Genomic DNA, 23,092 nt, shown 5'->3' on the forward strand with positions numbered 1-23,092 from the left:
TGCTTCCTCCGATACATGTGAAGTCAGACGTAGCATTGCAGAGTGGCTTCACAGGAGAAAAAGCGCTCGGAGGAAAGCGCAGCGACTCAATTCTTATATATCAGCTCACAGGTGCCTTGTGCTGATCAACATCACCCTAGGACAGCAAGGCCAATTGTGCTCTTTCGGGGCTCCGGCAGCTGTGGCAAGCTGCATGAACAGGATTTGAACCGCCAGTCTCCTGATCAAAGACGCAGCACCTTAGTCTGCTGGATGTATTTATTATTTTATGAATACATTTTTCTTTAAGAACTTTTTCGGAGCTCAGGTGTGCAACGTCCTGTGACAGGTGCTGAATTAGAACTGTGTTTAAGCTGAGCAGGGTGATGAATCTGGGGCTGAAATAGCTGAAAGTAGGCCTTCTGTTTCTGGACCGGCTCTATTTTGAACCACTCTCTGACCAGCCAGCAGAAATTCTGACCCCAGATTAGTGTGCTAGCTCTGAAACATGCTGCGTATAGAGACTGCGACTGTGACTGAGTGCTGAGTCTGCATGCTGGCCCTCACTGTGATTTGTTTCCTGCTCTGCGGTTTTCAAATGTATATTTTAATAAATCCATAAGGCTGTAAACGTCCACTCTGAGCAGAGGGGATCAATTTATTATGCAGAAAGGCAAAACAATCACTGAAATAGAATCAGAAGTTCAGTTCTTAATGTAAATGCAGATTAAGTTATTGCTAAAAAAACACCCTTAAAAAAAAACCATATCAATCAGCCTTTATTTCACAGTCATATACATTGAGGTTAACCCTCATGTTTAATTCAGCCAAACATTTACAAATTAAAGTGACTGAAAAAATTTAAATAAAATAATAAAAAAAAAATTTAAACATGTTAAGCTAAAATACGGATTTCATAAACAAAACAATAAAAATTAAATGACAAAGGCAACAAGCAAACAATTAATATTTAATTAAGAAGAAATAAAATAATTCAGAATAAAAAGATAAGTGGATAAAATTTAAAGCAGTCAAATAAAGAGATAAATAATTAGAATTGTAAAAAAATAACAAACACAAATAAAAATAACAGAAGACTATAAAATTAAGTAGCTAAAAAAACACTAAGATCATAGGTAAAGTAAATGATCGAGATAAAATCAAAAGGTAAAACGAGAATAAAATAAATGAAATGACGAAATAAATGAAATTAATAAAAAGTTGAAAGAAAAAAACACAACTAAAACAGTTACAGGCTTCTTGTGTCTTTGAAAGTACCCTATAGTTCACTATTATATATTTCTTATAATATATCTTATATATCCTATAATTCATATTCCCATTATGACAGACTGTAATACACTATAGGGAGTGCAGGGGGCACTCTATAATACTATATAACGTCCATATAATCCACACTCTAATTCTGACAGAGTGTAATACAGTACAGAAGGTGAAGGGGTGCTTTATAATGCTCTATAATGTTCATATGATCCACACTCTCATTCTGCTATATACTGTAATGTCCGTATAATCCACACTCTAATTCTAATTCTGACAGACTGTAATACAGTACAGAAGGTGAAGGGGTGCTTTATAATGCTCTATAATGTTCATATGATCCACACTCTCATTCTGCTATATACTGTAACGTCCATATGACGTGAAGGGGTGCTTTATAATGCTCTATAATGTTCATATGATCCACACTCTCATTCTGCTATATACTGTAACGTCCATATAATCCACACTCTAACTCTAATTCTGACAGACTGTAATACACTATAGGAAGTGTAGGGGGCACTCCACCTAATCCACCTAATGTGCACCTAATCCAACCTAATCCACAGGTTATATGAACATTATAAAGCTTTATGGATCGCCAGGGGGCTTATGCTTATGCTACTTATGCTTTCTGCAGCGTATTACAGTCTGTCAGATGTTGTGCTTTGTTTCTACAAGCCCAAAATTGGAATTTGTGATTCAATACCAGACCCTGCTGCTCATAAATTGAGTGGTTCTTGGTTTTGATGGAGGTAAGTGCAGAAAATGTTGCTTTATAGAACCAAAAATTGGCAAAAGTACATCAATTGCCAGGTTCACCTTGACTGACTGACAAAACTACCTTCAACAATTGGTCACTTGAAAGTTCCAAAAGAGCACTCTGCCAGCCTGACAACAGCTGGCTCCCTGCACTGGTGTTGATCCTGTCTTTCAAGATCAAGGAAAATAGCTTGGAGATGGAGAGATGTTTCATTTTGCATCTCAAAAAGATTCCCAATGTGTTGAAATGTAAAAAAGTTTGAAATGTGAAACTGACCATCAGTAAATTTTACATTTCGTTTAAAAATCAAGGGAGCAGAGTCTGGAGGAAGAGTGGAGACACACACAGTCCAAACTGCTTGAGGTCTAGTGTGAAGTTTCCACCAATCAGTGATGGTATGGAGAGACATGTCATCTGCTGGTGTTGATCCACTGTGTTTTATTATCAAGTCTAAAGTCAGTGCAGTTTTGTTTTCCCAGAAAATCTTCCCTCTGCTGACCATCTTAATGAAGATGCAGATTTCATTTTTCAGCAGGACTTGGCACATTGCCCACACTGCCAAAAGCATTGAAATATTTGGTCAAATGAGATCCTGGTTTATGTTATCTGGTGTGATACAACATAAGCAAAAATGACACCAAATCCATATATAGCTTTGCCAGTTCAGTTGAAGAATCTTCTTGACAAAACAGGGTTCTCAGGGCTCTGGCAGCTGATGGCAAGCTGCATGACCAGGATTTGAACCAACGATTGCACCCCATGACCAGACCATTGAACCACTCTGCACCCCACAACTGATTAATTATTTATTCAAAAATAATACAATATATTATAGGACAAATTCCTTGATATTCTTTCAGCACCAACTGGTCTTCTATATAATATTCTGACTTTTGTGTTTTCAATAGCTGTAAGCCATAATCCTCAACAGTTGAAATAGATCAGTCTTTGTGTAATACATCTACATAATATATGACTTTCACTTTTGGCACTGAATTACTGAAATGAATTCACTTTTCGTTAATGTTCTAATGTTTTTAGATGCACCTGTATGTAATGTATTTTGTGGTTTAAATGTTATTTCGCAAGTCCAACATTTAGTTATGGTTACCAACAGTCCTTCAACCAATGAATCGATGAATCCACTATTCTACTCAGCATGTTTTCTTCCATACCCGGCTACTTCAGTGTAGGCTACTTGGTTTAAGGCTTCAGAGCGGGATGTAAAGGAGTCGTTTGTGATCCAGCCCTCGACATCCCCCCGCGTTTGAAGTGGGAAACTGGACGTATTTGGTGAGTTTCCTTTTTTGGGTATTTCAAAGGCAGCTTTGTTCCGGAGAGCGGTGTTCATTTTCCTCCAGAACAAGGCCGTCCCCTCTTCCTCTCTTCTTCTTTCCCATCCCTCCCTTCTTTTTTTTCGGTGAGAACAGGCAATCACACAAAGTCATCGCTGTTGCCATGCCAACGGACCGCCACTTCAACGGATTCCAGTCACAGAGAGAGAGAGAGAGAGAGAGAGAGAGGGAAAGAGGGAATCACTTCAATCTTCAGTCCTTCTTCATTTCGAGCAGGGAGGTCTACTCAAAGTCCTCCTCCAAACCTCTGTGGGCCTGTAAAAATGCTGTGGCGAAAGTGTGAACTTATTTATTGCTATATATTTATATTTCAGTGACAGTCCACATTAATCAAGTCAAAGGTAAATATATCTCAGTGTTAGCCAGTTGAAGCTACAGGAAGATTGAGGCCTAAAGCTAGAAACACTGAAGGAACAAAAGAACAACTGACTAACAGCAGCCCCGTTGCAACAAGGCAAGCAAACCAATCAACTGCCAATCAAGGGCCCAGAGCTGACCTGGTGAATACAGACAACGAGTGGTTATGAATTGAATGCAACGAAAAACTGTATAAACGGCCCTTTAAATTCTTTGACGGTCGATACAGGAAAAAGTACAACAATACTGATATAAGATTCCACCCCCAAGGAACTCCTCTCACTAGTTACTGACTGCAGGCAGCCAGCCAGGTTCGTCATTCCTGCAGCCAGCAAAATATGAAACTTCAGAAATAATGAAGCCAGAAAAGAAAGAAGGGAACAGAAGAGGAGCAGTTGGATATATATTTTATATTCACTCGAGGGAATCCTCTAGCAATTTAGTATCTGAAAATTATGACCTAGTATCTCAAAATGACTTCTAATCTCAAAACAATGAGACAGCATCTCAAAACATTATGAAAATATTATAAAAAAAAAAATAGGGCAAAAGTCATTTTAAAAAGCTTTGATTGGTTAAAACTGCCGTCAGTCAGATAAGAGTCCTGTAGCAACTAAAAAAACACAGACTAATGCTTTGAATTAGTTGCTGTTTTTTTTTTTTTAGTTAATTTATAAAATAAATAAATAAATAAATTACACTTACAATAGCTTTGATATATATTTCCTGAATAAAAAATATGTAATTATTTACATGCATTTATTGTCACCCTTTCTCTGAAGAGTTAGAAGGGCCTCACTGCACACCACTGCAAAATAATGACCTGGTATCTCACAATAATAAGATAGCATCTCAAAATAGTGATTTAGTATCTCAAAATAAGGACTCAGTATCTCAAAATAATGACAGAGTATCTCAAAATAATTACTTATTATCTCAAAATAACAACCTATTATCACAGAAAAATGAGAAGGCATCTCAAAATAATGATTTACTATCTCAAAAATAACCACTTAGTACCTTAAAATAAAGAGATAGCATCTCAACATAGCCATTTAGTCTATCAAACTAAGAACTTAGTATCTCCATATAATGACTTAGTATCTCAGAATTATGTAAAAAAATATGTTATTATTTACATGCATTTATTGTCACCCCTTCTCTGAAGGGATAGAAGGGCCTCACTGCACACCACTGCAAAATAATGACCTGGTATCTCAAAATAATGAGATAACATCTCAAAATAGTGATTTAGTATCTCAAAACAATGACAGAGTATCTCAAAAGAATTATTTATTATCTCAAAATAACAACTTATTATCACTGAAAAATGAGAAAGCATCTCAAAATAATGATTTACTATAATAACCACTTAGTATCTTAAAATAATGACACGACTTAGTACCTCAAAATAACTGCTTAATATCACAAAATTACCACTTAGTATCACAAAATAAGGACTTTGTATTTCAAAATAATCTCTTAGTATATTAAAATATTGACTTAGTATCTCAAATTAATGGCTTAGTATGTCAAAACAATGACTTAGTGTCTCAAAGTTATCATTTATTATCTCAAAATAATATATTAGTATCTCAAGATGATCACTTTAGTATCTCAAAGTAATCACATCTTAAAATAACGACTTATTATGTCAAAATAATGATAGTTTATCAAAATAACATCGTGGTGTGAACGGGCTTCTATAGTGAATTAACGCTGCGGACTTTGACTCCGCCCACCTCCAGACCGAGACACCTGTGAGACAGGTGTGGGCAGTGCGCAGGCGCAGTTGCAGCGGAGCAGGAAGGCTGGAATGTGTGAGGCAGGAACTCTGTACACCTGAGCTCGTGACCGGGCTGTATTATGGGTTTAACCCGGCGCTGGAGAGCAGCTGAGGGGGCAGGAGTGTGTGTGGAGCTGCTGGTGGTCTGTGTGGGTGAGTATGGTCGGTGTGAGAGTTTGTGAGAGTTGGTGAAAGTTTGTGAGAGCTGTTTGTTTTGTAACTTTCCCAACCTGGACGACTGGAGTTCTTAAAATGGCGCCGCTGTGCTGTGTGGTAGTGTAGTATTGTGTTTTGTTGTGAAAGTGGGACTGAGATTTTGATTGTTTTATAAACACAGCTCGGTGTATATGACTGATTTTACACCTTCAGTGGCTGTAAAAGACTCTTATACACCCCTCTGAGAGGATCCTGAAGGGGAATATAGACCAAGCGACTCTGTTCCTCCTAAGACTAAAGTGAAACTACAGTTATGTAAGATACGAAACAATTTAATCTTACTCAAAACACCTGAAAACACATATAAAACTAGGTAAAACGGATTTAAAACGACTTTACAGCTGAACCATGTCAAAGACAAGTTGAAAAGAAATCTACAAAAAGCTAGAACAAGCCTAAACAGCTACACCATGCCTACAAAAAGTTGAAACTTTATCTAAAAAGAACTGAAACGGGTCAAAATTTAGCTGTGATTTATTTACAAGCCTGTAAAAGTTTAAACAGGTATAAAAACACCTGAAACTGTTATAAAACAGCTTAAACTAGCATAAACAGCTAGACCGTGTGTCTAAAACAAGTTGAAACCTTATCTAAAAAGAGATAAAACTAGGACAACAAAGTTTACAGCTGGAACATGTCAACAATACATTAAAACATTATCTAAAATGACTTAAAACAAGTCAAAAACTAGCTGTGATAGTTGTTAACTTAAAAAAAAAAACCTGGAACATGTCTGTGAAAGTTTTTAACAGATATAAAAGCATCTGAAACGGGTCTAAAACAACTAGCATAAACAACTATACCATGTCTGAAACAAGTTAAACATTATCTAAAAAGAGCTAAAATTGGTCTAGAAAAATGTAAAACTTGGAAAAATGTTTACAGCTGAAATATGTCAAAACTAAGGTGAAGCATTATCTATAAGAAGATAAAACCGGTCTAAAATGAGTACAGAGTAGCTTAAAACAGCTGGTGGACCATAAAACATAGAACAAGTTGAAACTTTATATAAAAAGAACTAAAACAGGTCACAAACCAGCTGTGATAGATGTAATCTTTAAAACTTAAGAAAAACAACTAGGACATGTCTGTAAAAGTTTTTAACAGGGGTAAAATTACCTGAAATGCTTTTAAAACGGCTTAAACTAGTATAAACAGCTGGGCTGTGTCTGAACCAAGTTTAAATGTTATCTAAATATAACAAAAACAGGTCAAAATCCATCTGTAATAGATGTAAGCTTTAAAAAAAGCTGGAACAAGTCAAAACCAAGTTGAATCATTATCTACAAGGAGCTGGAACAGGTCAACAATGAGTTCAAAGTAGCCTAAAACAGCTGGACCATGTCAACAATAAGTTGAAACATTATCTAAAAAGAGTTAAAACAGGTCTATAATCAGCTGGAATAAATGTAGAATCTGACATAAGAAATAAAAGTATAACCGGCTGGTCTTAAAGTGAAACTGAAACATGACTACAATGAGCTAGAACAGGTGGGCCCAAATTTATGCATCTGTCTAATTTTGTTTAAAGTATTACTGCAGGCTTTCTGTGAAACCTATAAACTTCATTTCACTTATCAAATATCCCTGTGTTCATCTGCTGTATTATATATTTAACCAAAATTGCTGATTTGGGAAATCAACGATTTATAAAGAAAAATCATGCTCAGTCTTTTTTCATACCTCTGTATGGGCATTAAAACAGCTGGAGAATGTGTAATGTGATCAGGACCAGTTCTAAAATAAACTAAAACAGGTTTTACAACAGTTGAAGCCTGTATAATATGTTTGAAGTTATTAGAAACAGATCTGGAAATTGGTGTAACAGATTTTAAAAGATCAGAAATGTGTGTAATACATTTAGGTTAGTTGGGTGTCCTTTGGGTCCATGTTGACACCGTGGGACTGTATATTGATCAGCTGCACTGGCAGAGCCTCACTTTAACCCTTTCCACAGCCGTATGAGTTATGTCTGGAATCGTCGTTATAGTTCCTGGCAATTTTTTTCACTGAAAAGCTTAAAAAAGCTGCCCTGATCTGCAGAGTTGCTTCTCTGTTTACATGAACAATTGTAACCATTATTGCCCCTTAGTGCACTACTGTCTACTGTGGGTGATTATGTTGTCTTTGGTGAATGGATGCATTAATATGCTTCGCATGGACTGTGATTAGCAGAAATAGTTGAGGTTGTGCTTATTGTATTGTGTGATAAGTTAGTAATTTGAAGAACAGTGAAGTAGTAGTTTTTCTGCACAATGCACAATCCCACACTTAATATAAATTAGGGTATAAATGAACATCCCACTCTTTAATGTAGTGAGTAAAGGGTAATAGTAATGAAATTGTGATATAAATGAGCTGTTTCTGTCACCTCTTTGTTTTAATGATGTAGATCAGGTTACCTCATTTTAAATAAGAAAACAGCGAGTAGAATTGTAACTGTAATTGAGTGTTTTGAACCAGTGTGTGGGATATAGGGGTGGGCGATATGGCCCTAAAATAATATCACAATATTTCATGGTATTTTCACGATAACATGATACACTGAATTATAAAAAAACATTTCGAGAATAAACTACTGCAACAAAATTAAAAATGTAATTTTATTGTTGCATAGAATATGATATGGCACACCCTTAACTGAATTATTAAAAATTAAAAGAATTTTATCAGATTTGTAACAGAAGTCAATGATCCAGAAAGTCATGATACTAATAATGCACTCCAGATATCTCCATATATCGAGGATTAAAGTAAAATAAATGATGCCGGACAGATATAACCTGTCTCTAGTAAATATATAATGGGAAATGCGAAAAGTGTGGATTTCCCTTTTGCTAAAAACAGCAAAAAAAAAAGTAGTACCCTCATTTGATATTTAGAGATGGGTGATATGGAACGATATTTTAGAGTATAATATCGTTCATGATATTCAAAATTGTTTGCGATATTATTGTGTACATTAATATTAACATGAGGTAATCGTATGGCCTCCATCCACATGGTTGGGCACGTGCTTGTAAAAGTGGGCACGTGTTGAAAGCTGTGCACCTCAGTCCAGCACAGTTTTGAAGTGCAGATATTTCCAGTTACAGCTGAATTCACACTTTTTATCCCAGAAAAACAAACACTCTTATTTACCTTTTAAAAAGCCATTTAAATTCCTGATTAAAGGGTTGATTACTGTTGTTTTGCTGTTTTCGAGTTTTGAGTTGAGCTCGACTCTGACTCAGCTGTTGATTGGTCTGGACTCGAGAGTGTGGGCGGGGGCGGGGCTGGTGATGTCATGGGCCCTGCATTGTTTAATATTGCTATATATATATATATATATATATATATAGTAAAAAAAAAAGAACATCTGCAATGAAATTTTTCAATATGATGCAGCCCTAGTATAATACAATACGGCACACCTCTAGTATCAATTAACGGTCCACTCAATTGTGAAACAAATTATCTGTTTCTGTCAGCTCTTTGTTTTAATGGTGTAGATCAGGTAACCTCATTTTGACTAAGTGTGAGTGTGAGTGGAATTGTAGCTCAGAGTGTTGTGAGCCAGTGTATAGGATAGAAGTGTAAGTGTGTAAAATAGTGAAAGCAGAGAGACGACCTCTAAAATAAGCTTCCCGAATAAACCCCTCCGTTCCCGGTGTTCGGATGCTGAGCAGAGCGGCGGAGTCGGTGTGATTGAGGGGTCTATTTTTAACACTTTTCAGTCGTTTGCTGGAGAGTTGTTGGTCTTTCCCTGTTGACGTGAATGTTTGACAGTAGCGAGTGAACAAACGCCGAGCTGGAGGACGAGCTGTCACTCTTCCGGCCTGGCCTACATTTCCCACAACGAGCCTCGCCTGATTTTCCAGCTATTATCCCTGTGTTTATTAAAGCAGCAGTATATACGAATATTTGTTTTGAATTAAAATGCTTGTGTTTCTGAGAAGGGAGTGCTATCATTCCTTCAAAGCCAAATTCAGCTGTGGACAAAAATGAACAAACCACTTCAAAATGATCAAATTCTCTGAATTTACTATTTCTAGGTATATGTTTAAGTAAAACTAACATGATTATTTTAGTCTATAAACTACTAAACTTTCTTCCAAATTCATAGTAATTTAATTGAGGGTAATTTTGTGAGAAATGGTCAAAATAATGAGAAAGCTGCAGAGTTTTTAGACCTCAAATAAAACAAGTTCACAATCCTTTAGAAGCACCACTAAACATTAGGTCTAAAGCTACTACAACCTTCATGCATCTTGACATGCTCTCCACCAGTCTTACACACTGCTTTTGTGGGACCTTGTGCCACAGCTTAGTTTGATGGCTTTTGACCATCCCTCTTTCTCTTGATTACATTCCAGATGTTTTCAAAGGGGTTCTCAAACCTCTGATGCTCTCAGACACAATAAGAGGGAGGGAATTCAAGTAATTAACTCTTGATGAGTTCAGCACAGCTGTTAACTGAAAGCCTGAATTCCAGCTGACTGAAAAATCGAGCCAAGATGTTCAAAATCTAAGTAAGAGCTGCTACTTTAAAGGAAGTAAAATATCAAACATATTCTGGTTTATTTAACACCCTTTTGCTCACTAAATAATTCCATATGTTTTTCTTCATAATAATGAAAAATAAAATCAAATCAAATTTAAGGTTCTTCAAATTTTTGGCGGGTACTGTGCATCACGATTCCATGCGATTCGATACAGTTCCAATATCGACATAAACAGTATAAAAGCCACCACCCTTGGCGTACTTAGCCACTCGTATATCACAATATTTTAAGAAATTTTCAAAATGTTGTACAATACATTACATTATATTAATTATCATATTTTGACATGCAGACAAAATGTATCAGTGCTGGCAGATTCTGCTTTTCTAATGCCCTTTCATGCAGAGTAGAGTGATTCTTATTTATTTTTTGCTGCATATTATTACTCTGAAATATGGTGCCATATCATCCACCCCAAATGATCACATCAGGGTACTACTTTTTTTGCAGTTTTAAGCTAAAATTCTAATTTCCCTTTATATATCTACTAGAGACAGATAATATCTGTCCAGTATCATTTATTTTAATTTAATCCTGGATATATGGAGATATTTTCATATCAAGACATTCTGGATCATTGACTTCTGTTACAAATCTGATACAATTCTTGTATTTTCTTTTCATAATTCAGTGATATGGCACACTCAGTGGTGTGCCATATCATATTGTATACAATAATACAATTTAATTTCTATTTTGTTGCAGTAGTGTATTATAGATTTTTTTTTTTCCCTCAATAATACCTATAGTGTTTTGTCATATCGCCAAGAGTATCGTTATCACAAAAATACCGTAAAAGATCGTGATATTATTTTAGGGCCATATCGCCCACCCCTAGTTGCGTCAGTGTTCTTTAAAGCAGCACTAGGTAGGATTTCCTTGATTATTGATCTTTTTAAAGAAGTAAAATTACAGCTTGAAACTCACTGCAGCGCTCCATTGAGGTGTAATAAGAAGAATAGCGGTGCTCTCGTGTCTGTGCCGGAGCTCCTCTGAGCTCAAACCAGACTCTGTAAGTTTTCCAAGGCGGCCGCGACCAACGCTCGCGAGAACTGCGACCTGCTTTCCGACCTTTAGTTCTAACAGTTCTACAGGGACTAGTGGTTCATTCTTTACAAACTAACATACAGACACTCTGACAGAAGCTGGAAAGAGACCGAATATGTCTGTGAAAGCCAGAAAACGAGAAAGAGAAACTAATCCGCCTGAAACATTTATTACACTCTACAACTGTAGGGGGAGCCCACGAGCACAAAATCTCAATCCTACCTAGTGGAGCTTTAAGAACTGATGAGATCCTTAATGTGCTTACTGTTGATACGATAAAATATTAATATATTATCCAGCTGTAGCTTGGTGTAATTACACAGTCTCACTGGAAACTTATGAACTGTCACTTTAAGGCATGGTAAGGTGATCCGGTTTCATGTGACGGGGTGATGTATATTCCGCAGCATTCCTGCGTACGTTTTCTGCCATCTGGCTGCCTTTGGGAAAACCATGAGGAATTCCCAGTACATTTTTGTGTTTTCTCTGGAGCTCGCTCATCCCTTAATTACTCCCACGAGCCTTTGCTGGTGGTGTGTAACTCGATCATGCTGTTAAAATCAGTTGTCTGGTCTATGGCTGGCGAGGAATTGACAAGGCCCAATCTCATTTCTCTTTTGTTCCCTTGTTTTCGAGTGTGACATCCTCGTTTTGGAACAGAGTTGCAACAAGGGAAAGGGGTGAAATTCTCCCTCTTGGGACAGTCCTTCAAGCACCCGATACAGATATAGATATATATCAGTGGAGCGCTAAAGTTCAGCAACCTAGCTGCTGCTGCTTAACTAGTTAACTTCAGGGCTTTATCATATGTCTTCAGAAAGGGGGCAGGGGAGCAACAATTAATGTTTATTAATATTTTTGTCCATTCCTTAATTCCTCTGTGATGTGGAGCAGTAATTAATGTATAGCTGTATGTCAACTAAGTTTTGAGAGATATTTATTCCATTTGATTTAAATTTTAAATAAAATTTAGGTCTGCTTGTGATGATAATTACATAAATGACAAATCATAGAATATATGGAGCAATGTTTGCTGACTTTTGCATGAATATCAGCTTTGTTTAAAAACATAGGAGTTTTATTTTATTTAATATTATTACTGTTAGGATGTTTTATAAATGTAGAACGCCTGAATATTCTTAAAAAAGTAAATGATCACTACTCTGTGCTTTGTTAAACTATGGAATTTTGATTATCGCAACACATTCTGGGACAATATATCGTACACTCAAAAATAGTTCTTTTGACAGGCCTAGCTTTTATTAACTTTTATTTTCTGTAATTTTTCCTTTCCACCTTAAATGCTGCAGTCTCTGCCGTCTGTTGCACCATTTAAGGTGGAATGTAATCAGTTTTATTCATTCTACCTGGCATCGATTTTAACGTTATCTCTAATTGTTTGCTGCAAGAGTAAGGTAGAGTACCAATCAAAAGTTTTGACATGACTTAAATTCTTATTATTATCTTTTTATTATCTTATCTTTTTATTATTAAAAATGTTTTGCATTGTAGATGATTGCTAAAGTTAAGAAACAAAGTGTTAAACAAACCACTACATGTTTTTATATTTTATATTGCTTAAATGACTTTTTACTTTTTATTACTTAAATGAGCTTTGCACATCTTGGCTGGATTTTCTCAGTCAGCTTTATGATGTAAAGTCACCTGGAATTCAGGCTTTCAGTTAACAGCTGTGCTGAACTTATCAAGAGTTAATCACTTGAATTTCTTGCCTTTTAATGTGTTTGAGAGCATTACCTTTCAACTTTCAAGAGCTTTAAAAGTATATTCAAGTGCAGTTGCCAAGACCATCAAAAAAAAATTATGATGAAACTGGCTCTCATCAGGACCGCTCCAGGAAAGGAAGAGCAAGAGTTTCCTCTGTTGTACAGGATAGTTTGATCAGAGTTACCAGCGATGATCAAAGTATTTTGTTTGTTTAACACTTTGAACACATAAGGAATCATGTAGTAACTTTATAGTCTGGATGGTATTCATTTACAATGTATTTATAGAACTATTATTTAACGGTTTATAAGCCGTTCCTCTGGGTCTCTATGATGACTGCAGTGAGGAAGCCTCGGCCTACACCCCGTCCTTCATCAGTGCTGATATTGGCTGTGTGTTTACACAGTGCTTTGTGGACTCAAGTGTTCGTATGAACTCATTTCTCTCCTGTGCTGAAGAATCCAGTGAGGATCCGTGTCCTCTCCAGCTCCTACCTCATCTACCGCCGCGGCGCCGCCTCTCTCTCAGTCTGCGTGTCATCAGAGTGTCTGATTAGTCTTTATCTTCCCTACAGACTTCTGAAGCCGTCTGAGTCTGACATGTTCGCTGGAGCGCTGCCGCCGTGAACTCACTTTTAAATTAGTCTTGAAGTGTGTGTGTGTGTGTGTGTTTGTTAGGGTTTGGTATTACCTAGGGCTTCACGATACCAGAAAGTAGAAACTAACATGGCGATATTTCGCTGTGGCATCATTTTCTCAAGCTTCTGTAATGTCACAACATTTATTTCTGTCAAAAGAAGATTTCTCCCCAAGATTTTCTTATGTTGATGATGGTAGAGTCTGACCACTGCACAAAGTCTTCTCCAGCACATCCCAAAGATTCTCAATGAGGTTAAGATCTGGACTCCGTGGTGAACTCTCTCAATCCATGTTTGCAAATGATGATCTCATGCTCCCTGAACTCTTTCACAATTCCAGCCCATTTTGGACCATATAGCCCACCCTTATTAATACGTAGGTCTGATGAAGCTGCTGAATCAGTGCTTGTTGTCATTGATGCTTGTGGAAAGGGCAGGACCTATGAGTGTGCACCATGTAGGGTGGGCGATATGACCCTAAAATAATATCACAATATGTTATGGTATTTTTGTGATAATGATACTCTTGGCAATATGACAAAACACTGCATTTTAAGAAATATTTTAAAAATACACTTTTGCAACAAAATTATATATTATATTATATTATTGCATTCACCATGATATGGCACACCCCTTACTGAGATATTAAAAAATACAATCATTTTATCAGATTTGTAACAGAAGTCAATGATCCAGAATGTCATGATACTAATAATAATGCACTCCAAATATCTACATATATGCAGGAATTAAGTAAAATAAATGATACTGGACAGGTATAATCTGTCTCTAGTAGATATATAAACACAAGGTAACCGCATGGCCTCCATCCACATGGTTGGGCACTTGTTGTTGAACGCACGTGTTGAAAGCTGTGCACCTCAGTCCAGCACAGTTTTGCAGCACAGATATTTCCAGTTCCAGCTAAATTTCATTCTTTTAATCACAGTAAAACGCTCTTATTTACCTTTTTTAAAAAGCCATTTAAATGCCTGATTAAAGGTACTGTTGTTTTGCTGTTTTCCTCGGGTGTTGATTGGTCCGGATGCGAGACAGCGCACGGGTGGGGGCGGGGCTGGTGACGTCATGGGCCCTGCAGTGTTTAATATCGCCAAAATGATGACGATACATATGGTATCCAATATCGTGCAGCATTAGTTTATATGAATCCATATGGGATCATTTAAATGAAGATAGATTTTTTTTTAATTTAACATTTTTAAACACACCCCTAGACTTACAGTACACTTGCATTGCAGGCGCAAAATTACCCAATCCTCTATGTTCTATGGGCGTGGTAAGGTGATTTTGGGTGTTTAGATAAAAGTGGTACTGTGAAGCGTTTTAATTGGGTTTAATTGAAGATTTAATGTGGGTTTAATATTCTTTTCCATGCTGTTGAACCTGTTTCCTGTGGTCTGTGTGATAATTATCTGAACTGATGTTCCTTGTGAGAACAGGGAAAACTAGAATAGCCTATCCTTGGAGAAGGATTACATGAAATCCCCAAGCTGAGAGAGGATCAGATACAATGTGGGGAAAAACATCGACACACTTGAAAAAGCTGTTTTATGCTGGTAGTGGTTTGATCTATGGCGAAAGAGAAGTAATAAGTAAAGGCATGACTCAAAGTCTTGAGGAAGAACTACTGATTAAGCTTTTCCTTATGTTCCTTTCACGCTTATAAGAACCTTAGTACCACTAAAACTGGTGGAACATGGGCTGGTTCTCAGAAAAGAGTACATGTCACAAAATTCGAAAAAATTCAACAGAGGGAGTTGACTGCTCTCAGTTCACACTGAAGAATAAACCTACTATTCTTTTGTTCCAACTGGAAAGCTGGAAAACATTGTCAGGTTTTAGACAATTTAAAATTAGCTGTTTGTACCAAAACATAGCCCATTCCACATTGGTTTAAAAAATGCTACATGAACAACCAATACTCAAAAGAAGAAACTCCCTAAAGTTTACAGGGAAATGGCCCCACAACTGGTCTAGCAGACTATGGTGATGCCACTATGGTCGAGAGATCGCTGGTTCGAATCCCGTTTATCTAGCTTGCCATCAGCTGCCAGAGCCCTGCCAGAGCACATTTGGCCTTGCTTTCTCTCTGGGTGGGTAGATGGAACTTTCTCCCCTCATCATTTCGAAGGGTGATGTAGATCAGCACAAGGCGTCGGTGAGCTGATGTATCAGAACCGAGTCGCTGCGCTGTCCTCCGAGTGTGCTGTGATGCTACTTGTTCGAAAAGAGGGGGAGTCTGGACCTCACATGTATCGGATGAGGCATGTGTTAGTCTTCACCCTCCCGGTGTTGGTGCATTACTAGTGATAGAGGGAGTCCTAATGAGTGAATTGGGTAGTTGACCTTGTAAATTGAGATGAAAATGGGATTAAAAATTAGAAATGAAATTACAGGTGGACTCTGGTCCAGGTCTAGACCCAGACATTCTCTATGCAGACCTAGACCTAAATATTTGGAAGTATATCATTTTGATGGAGGCTTAACTTTTCCAGCCTCTACAGTACAGGATTTGTGCTCCAGGCACCCTGATCATACAGATAATAAAGATCATGAAGATGAAAGATCTGGGAAATACACCAGTGAGTGATGGGAACATCTGTCAGATCTAGAAAGATCTAGCGGTTGTTAGTCCTGTAGAACATGGTGGAATGTATCAGTGTATCATCCTCCACATGTCCTGAAATCTGCTGAGTATTGTAGTTCATGGCAGCCCGTCAGATAATGCTCCTCTTTATACCAGTTTAAAATGTGCTGCAACATCACTGTGGAAATCACAGCGGTGGAATTGGCGGCCGTTCAATCTCTGCTCTGGGTTTTTTCAGCATAATGGGTTTTTAAAGCCACACAGACTAATAGCTTATCCTGACCCCACCTACTGAGTCAATATATTAAAATGGTAGTGACAGAGATTATTGTGAGAATTAATGGCTGCACATACGAGCTTCAGAAACAAGAGGAAGGAACGAGATGACTTCATTACTTTCACTGTTGGGGCCTGTTTTTGTCTGCTTACTGCCCTCTCCTTCAACAGGGCCTCTCAAGCCAAGCAAAAAAGCAACTACGCAAAACCAAGGTTAAGAATGCTGGATTGTTGCAGTTTTATTAAATACAATAAACAGTGAATCTGGAGCAGATCTGTGTTTTCTTTATACTTTTAATATAAATTTACAGTGTATAGCCATATTATCAGCTCATTGGGGACAATAGCGCTCATCCCTATTATAAAGTTGTTAAAGCTTAAAAAAATATTTTCTAGACTTTAGATTTTCTATATCAGATAAAACATAACTTATTTGTTCTACCTCTACCGTTTGCCTGTTTTATGAGGTAGAGTCACCTGGAATTCAGGCTTTCAGTTAACAGCTGTGCTGAACTCATAAAGAGTTAATTACTTGAATTTTTTGTCTCTTAATGTGTTTGAGAGCATCAGTTGTAAAGTTATGAAGAGGTAGAGTTACAGGTGTACAGTCAATAGCTCTATTTGAGTAATGTTATAATCCATATTAAGAGAAGCTAGGTACTCAACTAGGTAAAGAAAAAAAATAGAAATCAGGTCAGAACTAATTCTATAGAACGTAAAACATTGATTAAAGCATTTGAATTGTTAAAAGGTTGGAACAGATCTGATAAAACAAATAATACACATTTAAAAGAAGCTAGTTTAGTTTTATATCCAGAACTAACCCAACACATCTACATTTACACAGCTTTGAAGGGGCTCTTTTAAGATAAGAATATGGGAGGATGTGTTCCTCCTGGTGAGAGCTCTGGCAGCTGCATTGTGAATCAGCTGAAGCTGTTTAAAGACCTAATCTTGCTGTAAATAAAGGTGTTGGATGAGTTTTTTTCAGGTCTGATTATACAGAAAATATTCTTCAGGCTTTCACCTGACTGTGCATCAACAAACCAATGATCTCAGTTTTTTTATTTTTACATTTTGTGAATATGAAATTCAGATTGAAGCTTGTGCTGTTTATTATGCACAGTTTACTCTTGCTATCTAATTAAACTTCTGCAGATCAAATTGCAGCTGATTGCAGTTGTGGAAGCGTACTGACTGGGTTTGACATGGTCACTCTCGTACGCAGTGTGATGTAACTCTGTGAAACTGTTGGCAGCGTGTGCTGGAGTGCTGCTAGTTTGCATCGTTCCGTCGGCTGTATTGTGAGGTGATGACTGTGCTAGAGATATGAATACGCTGTAACAGTTGCTGTGGGGACAGCTGGCTCGTCAAAAGGGCTTCAAGGACGTTTTGGACGTAGGTGATTCTGCTGCTGTTCTTTCAGGCTGCTTAACTTTTCAAAAAGCCTTGAGTTCAACTTCTCTCTTCTCTTTAGCAGTGTTTTTTTATTTTTCTCAGATCTGAAATGTATCAGAAAGTGGATTTAATGAGAATTTTTCCTATATTTTAAAAAGTGTTAAACCAAAATACTCTGTGAAGAAGCATTTAGGTGCTCTTATCTGGGTTTTTGTTAATTTGCGGTTTCTGAGGCTGGTAATTCTGATGAACTTATTCTGTTCTTATTCAACAGAGGTAACTCTTGCTCTTCCTTTCCTGGAGCAGTCCTGATGGGTGCCAGTTTCATCATAACGTTTTCAGTGGTCTTCGCGGTGACTGAGCTTGAGGATAATTTCAAATTTCTTGATATGTTTCAGGATTGACTGACCTTAATTTTTTTTAAGTATTTTTTTTTCTCTTTACTTAGTTGAGTAGTGGAACATTACTCAAATAGAGCTATTCACTGCATACCAACTCTACCTCTTCACAACTTTACAACCGATGCCCTTAAACGGTTCCAATACATCAGCTCACGGATGCCCTGTTCTGCAGACATCAATCTAGGTTTGATGTGAGGAGAGAGCGCCATCTACCCACCCGGAGGGAGCAGGGTCAATTGTGCTCCCTCTGAGCGCCGGCAGCTTGATGGTAACGCTGCATGAGCTGGGGTTTGAACCCCCAGCGACCTCCTGCTCATAGTGGCAGCGCTTTAAACCGCTGGACCACTCGGCGCCCCCGTGTGTCTGTGTCTAAAGTTTTGACTGGTACTGTATGTATTTGTGTTCTGCTCTGAGTAAGACCACACCACAATGCACATTTTAAAAGTGCTTTTCTGCAGGCTTGGTGTAATTAGAAATTCTCTCCACAGAGACCTGCAGACTGTCAATTTAATAGTTTATATTAAAATACTGTGTTGTTATAAGTCCTCTGGTCTTTTTTGTCTCTCTACAGTGCTGAATTTGAGTCCAGTATGTTGTATAAAAGTGAGCGCTCCAGAGGAGATTCACGCGGTACGTGGAGAGACGGTCATCCTCTCCTGCTCCTTTTCCTCCACCACTCGGGTCACCAGCCTCCTGTCCATCGACTGGAACTTCAGACCCCAGAGTGGAGGCCTGGCCCACACTGTGAGTTCATTTATTATTATTTTTTTTATAGATACACTACACTGCCAAAAATATTCGCTCACCCATTTAAATAATTGAACTCAGGTTCCAATCACTTCCATGTCCACAGGTGTATGAATAAAAGTAGCAGCTAAGCATGCAAACTGCTTCTACAAACTTTAGTGAAAAATGGGTCTCAGGAGCTCAGTGAACTCCAGCACTGTAGAACAGTGATAGGATGCAGCACCTGTGCAGCAACAAGTCCAGTCGTGAAATGTCATGACTTACTACTAAATATTCCACAGCCAACTGTCAGTGACATTATTATAACAGAGTGGAAGAGACTGGATATATTTGGCTATATTGTGTGTGTGTATAAACTACCCTTAGTTTTAGAACACACCCTTTTTTTCCCCTTTATTTTTACAATTTAAGCTCTTCAGGTCTAATCACAAATGGTACACAAAATGTAGTTTCGCATTGTAGTTTGTAGCCTTTCTCTGTAGTAAATCAGTGCTGGAGTAGATGGGGGGGGGGGGGTTATTGCACTCTCTACTGCAGCATTTACACACACTTACACATTCACAGCACATTCACACTTTCATCATAATAACTAGAAAAAAGACCCAGAAACAAAGAGAACTCTGTATCTATTAAAAGTAGAAGTCTTTTCTTTAGATTACAAATTACAGATGAAGCCAGAGAGCAGTGAGTACCGTTTCCTACACCTTCAAAAGACTCTGAAGACGTCTGGCTGACCCATATGGCAACAGCTTTAGCCTTTAGCTCAGATTAACATGATTGGATTCTCAGGTTTAGCAGTGAGGAGAAGAATTAAAGCTCTGACAGGTGAAGAAGAACTGCAGTAATAATGGCATTAATAAGATAAAGAGTAAATAATAAAACGGTTTGTCTGGGGCATACAGTACTGCAGCTACTGGACTACTAAACAACAGAGGTGTTCTAAAAGAAATTGATCAAAGCTAGCACTGCTTATAAAAATAAGTACATGTGTCCGCTTGTGTTTGCTTTTACTTAAAAGATGGTTTTCCATCCATTTGGTCGTGCAGTTTGGCGATTCCCAGCTCAATGGTCAGCACCCTGGCATCCACTATACACATTAACTGCACTGACTGACATCAGAGTAGCTAATTTCTTTATGTCTCTGTTAAAACTTCAGAATTTCGTGCCCCGGGCCGGCTAGAGCACAGCTTATCAGCTTTTTATCTTTATTATAATTAAACTCACCATGAGTGCAGTGCAGTGTGCTGCAGGCCGAGGGTCTGTTGTGAAAGTGTGTGAAAGTGTGTAAATGTGTGTTTGTGTGCTGCGAGTTCTGTTGAAAGCGTGTTGAGAGCTCTCGGCCGAACGGAAGGGGCAGACCTGACCACATCCTGAGAGAGCCATCTCTTTCAGACCGCTTACCTCACGTGAATTATTCACTGTAGAGATATGACTCCATACAAAACCGTACGAGGAGCGATTCTCCACAGGATGACTCAGCTCTTCTCAGAAAAAAAAACTCAGTGCTGGAATCAAATGTTTAGGTAATCTCTAAATATGGGGTTTGCTGTCATCACTACAGTGATTATTAATGACGTTATTTGTTAGGGGGGGTTTAATTAAGCAATAGAACACGAGAGGGAGTGTGTTATCACAAATAACATCACGGCTGTGATCCGGTCGCAGGCATGAGCCTAAATCAAAAACTTTAAGAATTTCAGTTTGAATATGGTTTAATATGGACTGTGTCTTCTGCCAAAAAGTAGTTCCACCCCAGCTTAACTACAAAAACGGTGTATGGTTCATACAGACTAACACCACGAAAGTTAGCTTGAAAGCAAACTTGGGAATAAGTGAAGATGGTAACGTTAGGAGCGTGAAATAACGCTAATACTCTCCTCTCCTGCTCCGTGGAGTCGTCTTCAGGTGAACGCTGTGCATTTTTTGAGCATTTCTGTTTGTTTTGCTGGGTGGTGTTGGTTAGCTTGCCAGTGTGGCTGGACTGTGGGTAGGTGACCGGAGTCAAGCTATCTGCGCTTCGGAAATTCCCAGTCAGCGTAGCTTGCTTTAGCTCAGCATTAACTTAGTTTAGCCTAGCCTGGCTGGTTAAGTTATCGTTCTGGCTGTCAGACGGCATTAGCCAAGCGATTTTCCTTCCCTTTTTTCCACGAGTCAGCGCTGCGGGCAAGCCTGTGCTAAGCTAACGCTGCTGTTGGTGTCAGTGGAGGCGATGATTCAAAACTGTCCTGTGTATATACTCCGTTACTCGGCAACGCGTCGGCGGAGTGATACAAGTTTAGTGTGAGAAGGCCTCATACTCATTATGACAGACTGTAACACACTACGGTAAGTGTAGGTCGCGCTCTATAATGCTCTATATCAGTAGTTCTTAAACTTTTTAGGCCATGTACCACCAATGACCAAACGAAAACCTCCAAGTACCACCTAAAAACAAGCCATTTTACAGAAACACATGTAGCTACCACACACACAGTTATTTATAAACAGTAAGCTAGACATGTAATCCCCGCATATACATGTCATCATATCTTTAGCCAATTGTTCTTCACCTGTTGTGTGGAGCTTGCTCACTTTTGTTGTTTGAAAGGTTAGCATAGCTAGGTTAGCTAATTGATTGGTTATTGTTTTGGTTAATACAGTATTCCTACCTTTTTACCTTTTAAGCTATTAACTGTAATGCAAGAACTGTAGTTGTAACTGTTGGTGACTGGCTGATTGATGTAGGTTATCGTATCTTGTGGCGTTCCACAGGGTTTTACTGTAGGACCAATGAAACTGCTGTTAATAATGATAAAACTGTAGCTCTGAGAGTGAGGGACTGAAGTGTAGCTTACATACAGGTTCTTTTGGGTAAAGCACTAAACACTAACTAATGAAATTTTAGGAAAATTACAGGTGGAAACTTTATACATACTAGTTCTTAATATTTTAATGCAAACTGATGTTTTTCTGAGTTCATCTAGTTACTGTACCACCTTGGGATGCGTCAGGCACCACCAGTGGGACCCATACCACAGTTTGAGAACCACTGCTTTATACTGTTCATATGATCCATGCATTCATTTTGTCACACTTTGATACAATAATACATACTAGGGCCTCAGCTTTTTGAAAATATGTGTACTGTGTTCAAAAGCAGGTTGCTTAATTAACCCATAATTTCACCAAAAGCATGTTAAAAGGCTCCTAAGGAAGCACCTGGTGATCTCAGCAACTTGCTAATGATAATATACCAGAAACCAATTCAACAGTAAAATTGATGTTAGTCAGCAGTAGCTTTGCTGATTTGAAGCTTTTATTTATCTGCCTTTGCAAACGTTTTACTTCTTCCTCTTTGAATCATTTCAGTCTAATCATTTTCAGTCGGGATTTGGAACGCCCTTCTGCGTTTCTGCTCCGTCGCATAAATCCACAGCAGCGCCGGAGTGGCCGGCCGGCACAGAGCGACCACTGCTTTAAATATTCATCAGACTGTATTGATCAGGAGGGAGCTGAGGGCTGCGAGGTGTGAGTGACGGAGCTCAATAGAATCACATTTAAAACAGAGAGAGAGAGAGAGAGAGAGAGAGAGAGGACAGAGAGGGACAGAAAGAGAGAGATGCAAAGAAAGAGAGAGAGAGAAGCAAAGAAAAGAGAGAGAGAGCTCTCTTTCTTCGCGTCTCTCTTTCGCAAAGAAAGGGAAATGAGAGAGAGAGAGAGAGAGAGAGAGAGAGAGAGGACAAAGAACTAAGAGGGACAGGACAGAAACAGAGAGAGAGAGAGAGACACAAAGGAAGGGAAATGAGAAAGAGAGAGGACAGAGGGACAGGACAGAAACAGAGAGAGAGATGCTAAGAAAGAGAGAGAGAGAGACGCAAAGAAAGGGAAATGACAGAGAGGGACAAGACAGAAACAGAGAGGGAGAGAAAGAGACGTAAGGAAAGGGATACAAAGAAAGGGCGAGAGTCTCAAAGATAGGGAGAGAGA

The 23,092-nt window shown here is 38.3% G+C and overlaps 1 protein-coding gene across 1 annotated transcript in view; it reads left to right on the top strand.

Annotated features, from left to right (window-relative positions):
* Positions 1–5,528: 5,528 nt before the first annotated feature.
* The window catches only part of mpzl3 (myelin protein zero-like 3), a 32,640-nt gene continuing 15,076 nt past the window's right edge, over positions 5,529–23,092 (top strand). Inside the window, exons 1-2 of the mRNA XM_022669079.2 lie at positions 5,529–5,674; positions 18,951–19,123. Of these exons, the coding sequence (XP_022524800.2) occupies positions 5,602–5,674; positions 18,951–19,123 (246 nt within the window). The 5' untranslated portion in view covers positions 5,529–5,601. The remainder of the gene's footprint in view (positions 5,675–18,950; positions 19,124–23,092) is intronic.

This window comes from Astyanax mexicanus, chromosome 18 (assembly GCF_023375975.1).
Source record: "Astyanax mexicanus isolate ESR-SI-001 chromosome 18, AstMex3_surface, whole genome shotgun sequence".
NCBI classification, from domain to species: Eukaryota; Metazoa; Chordata; class Actinopteri; order Characiformes; family Acestrorhamphidae; genus Astyanax; species Astyanax mexicanus.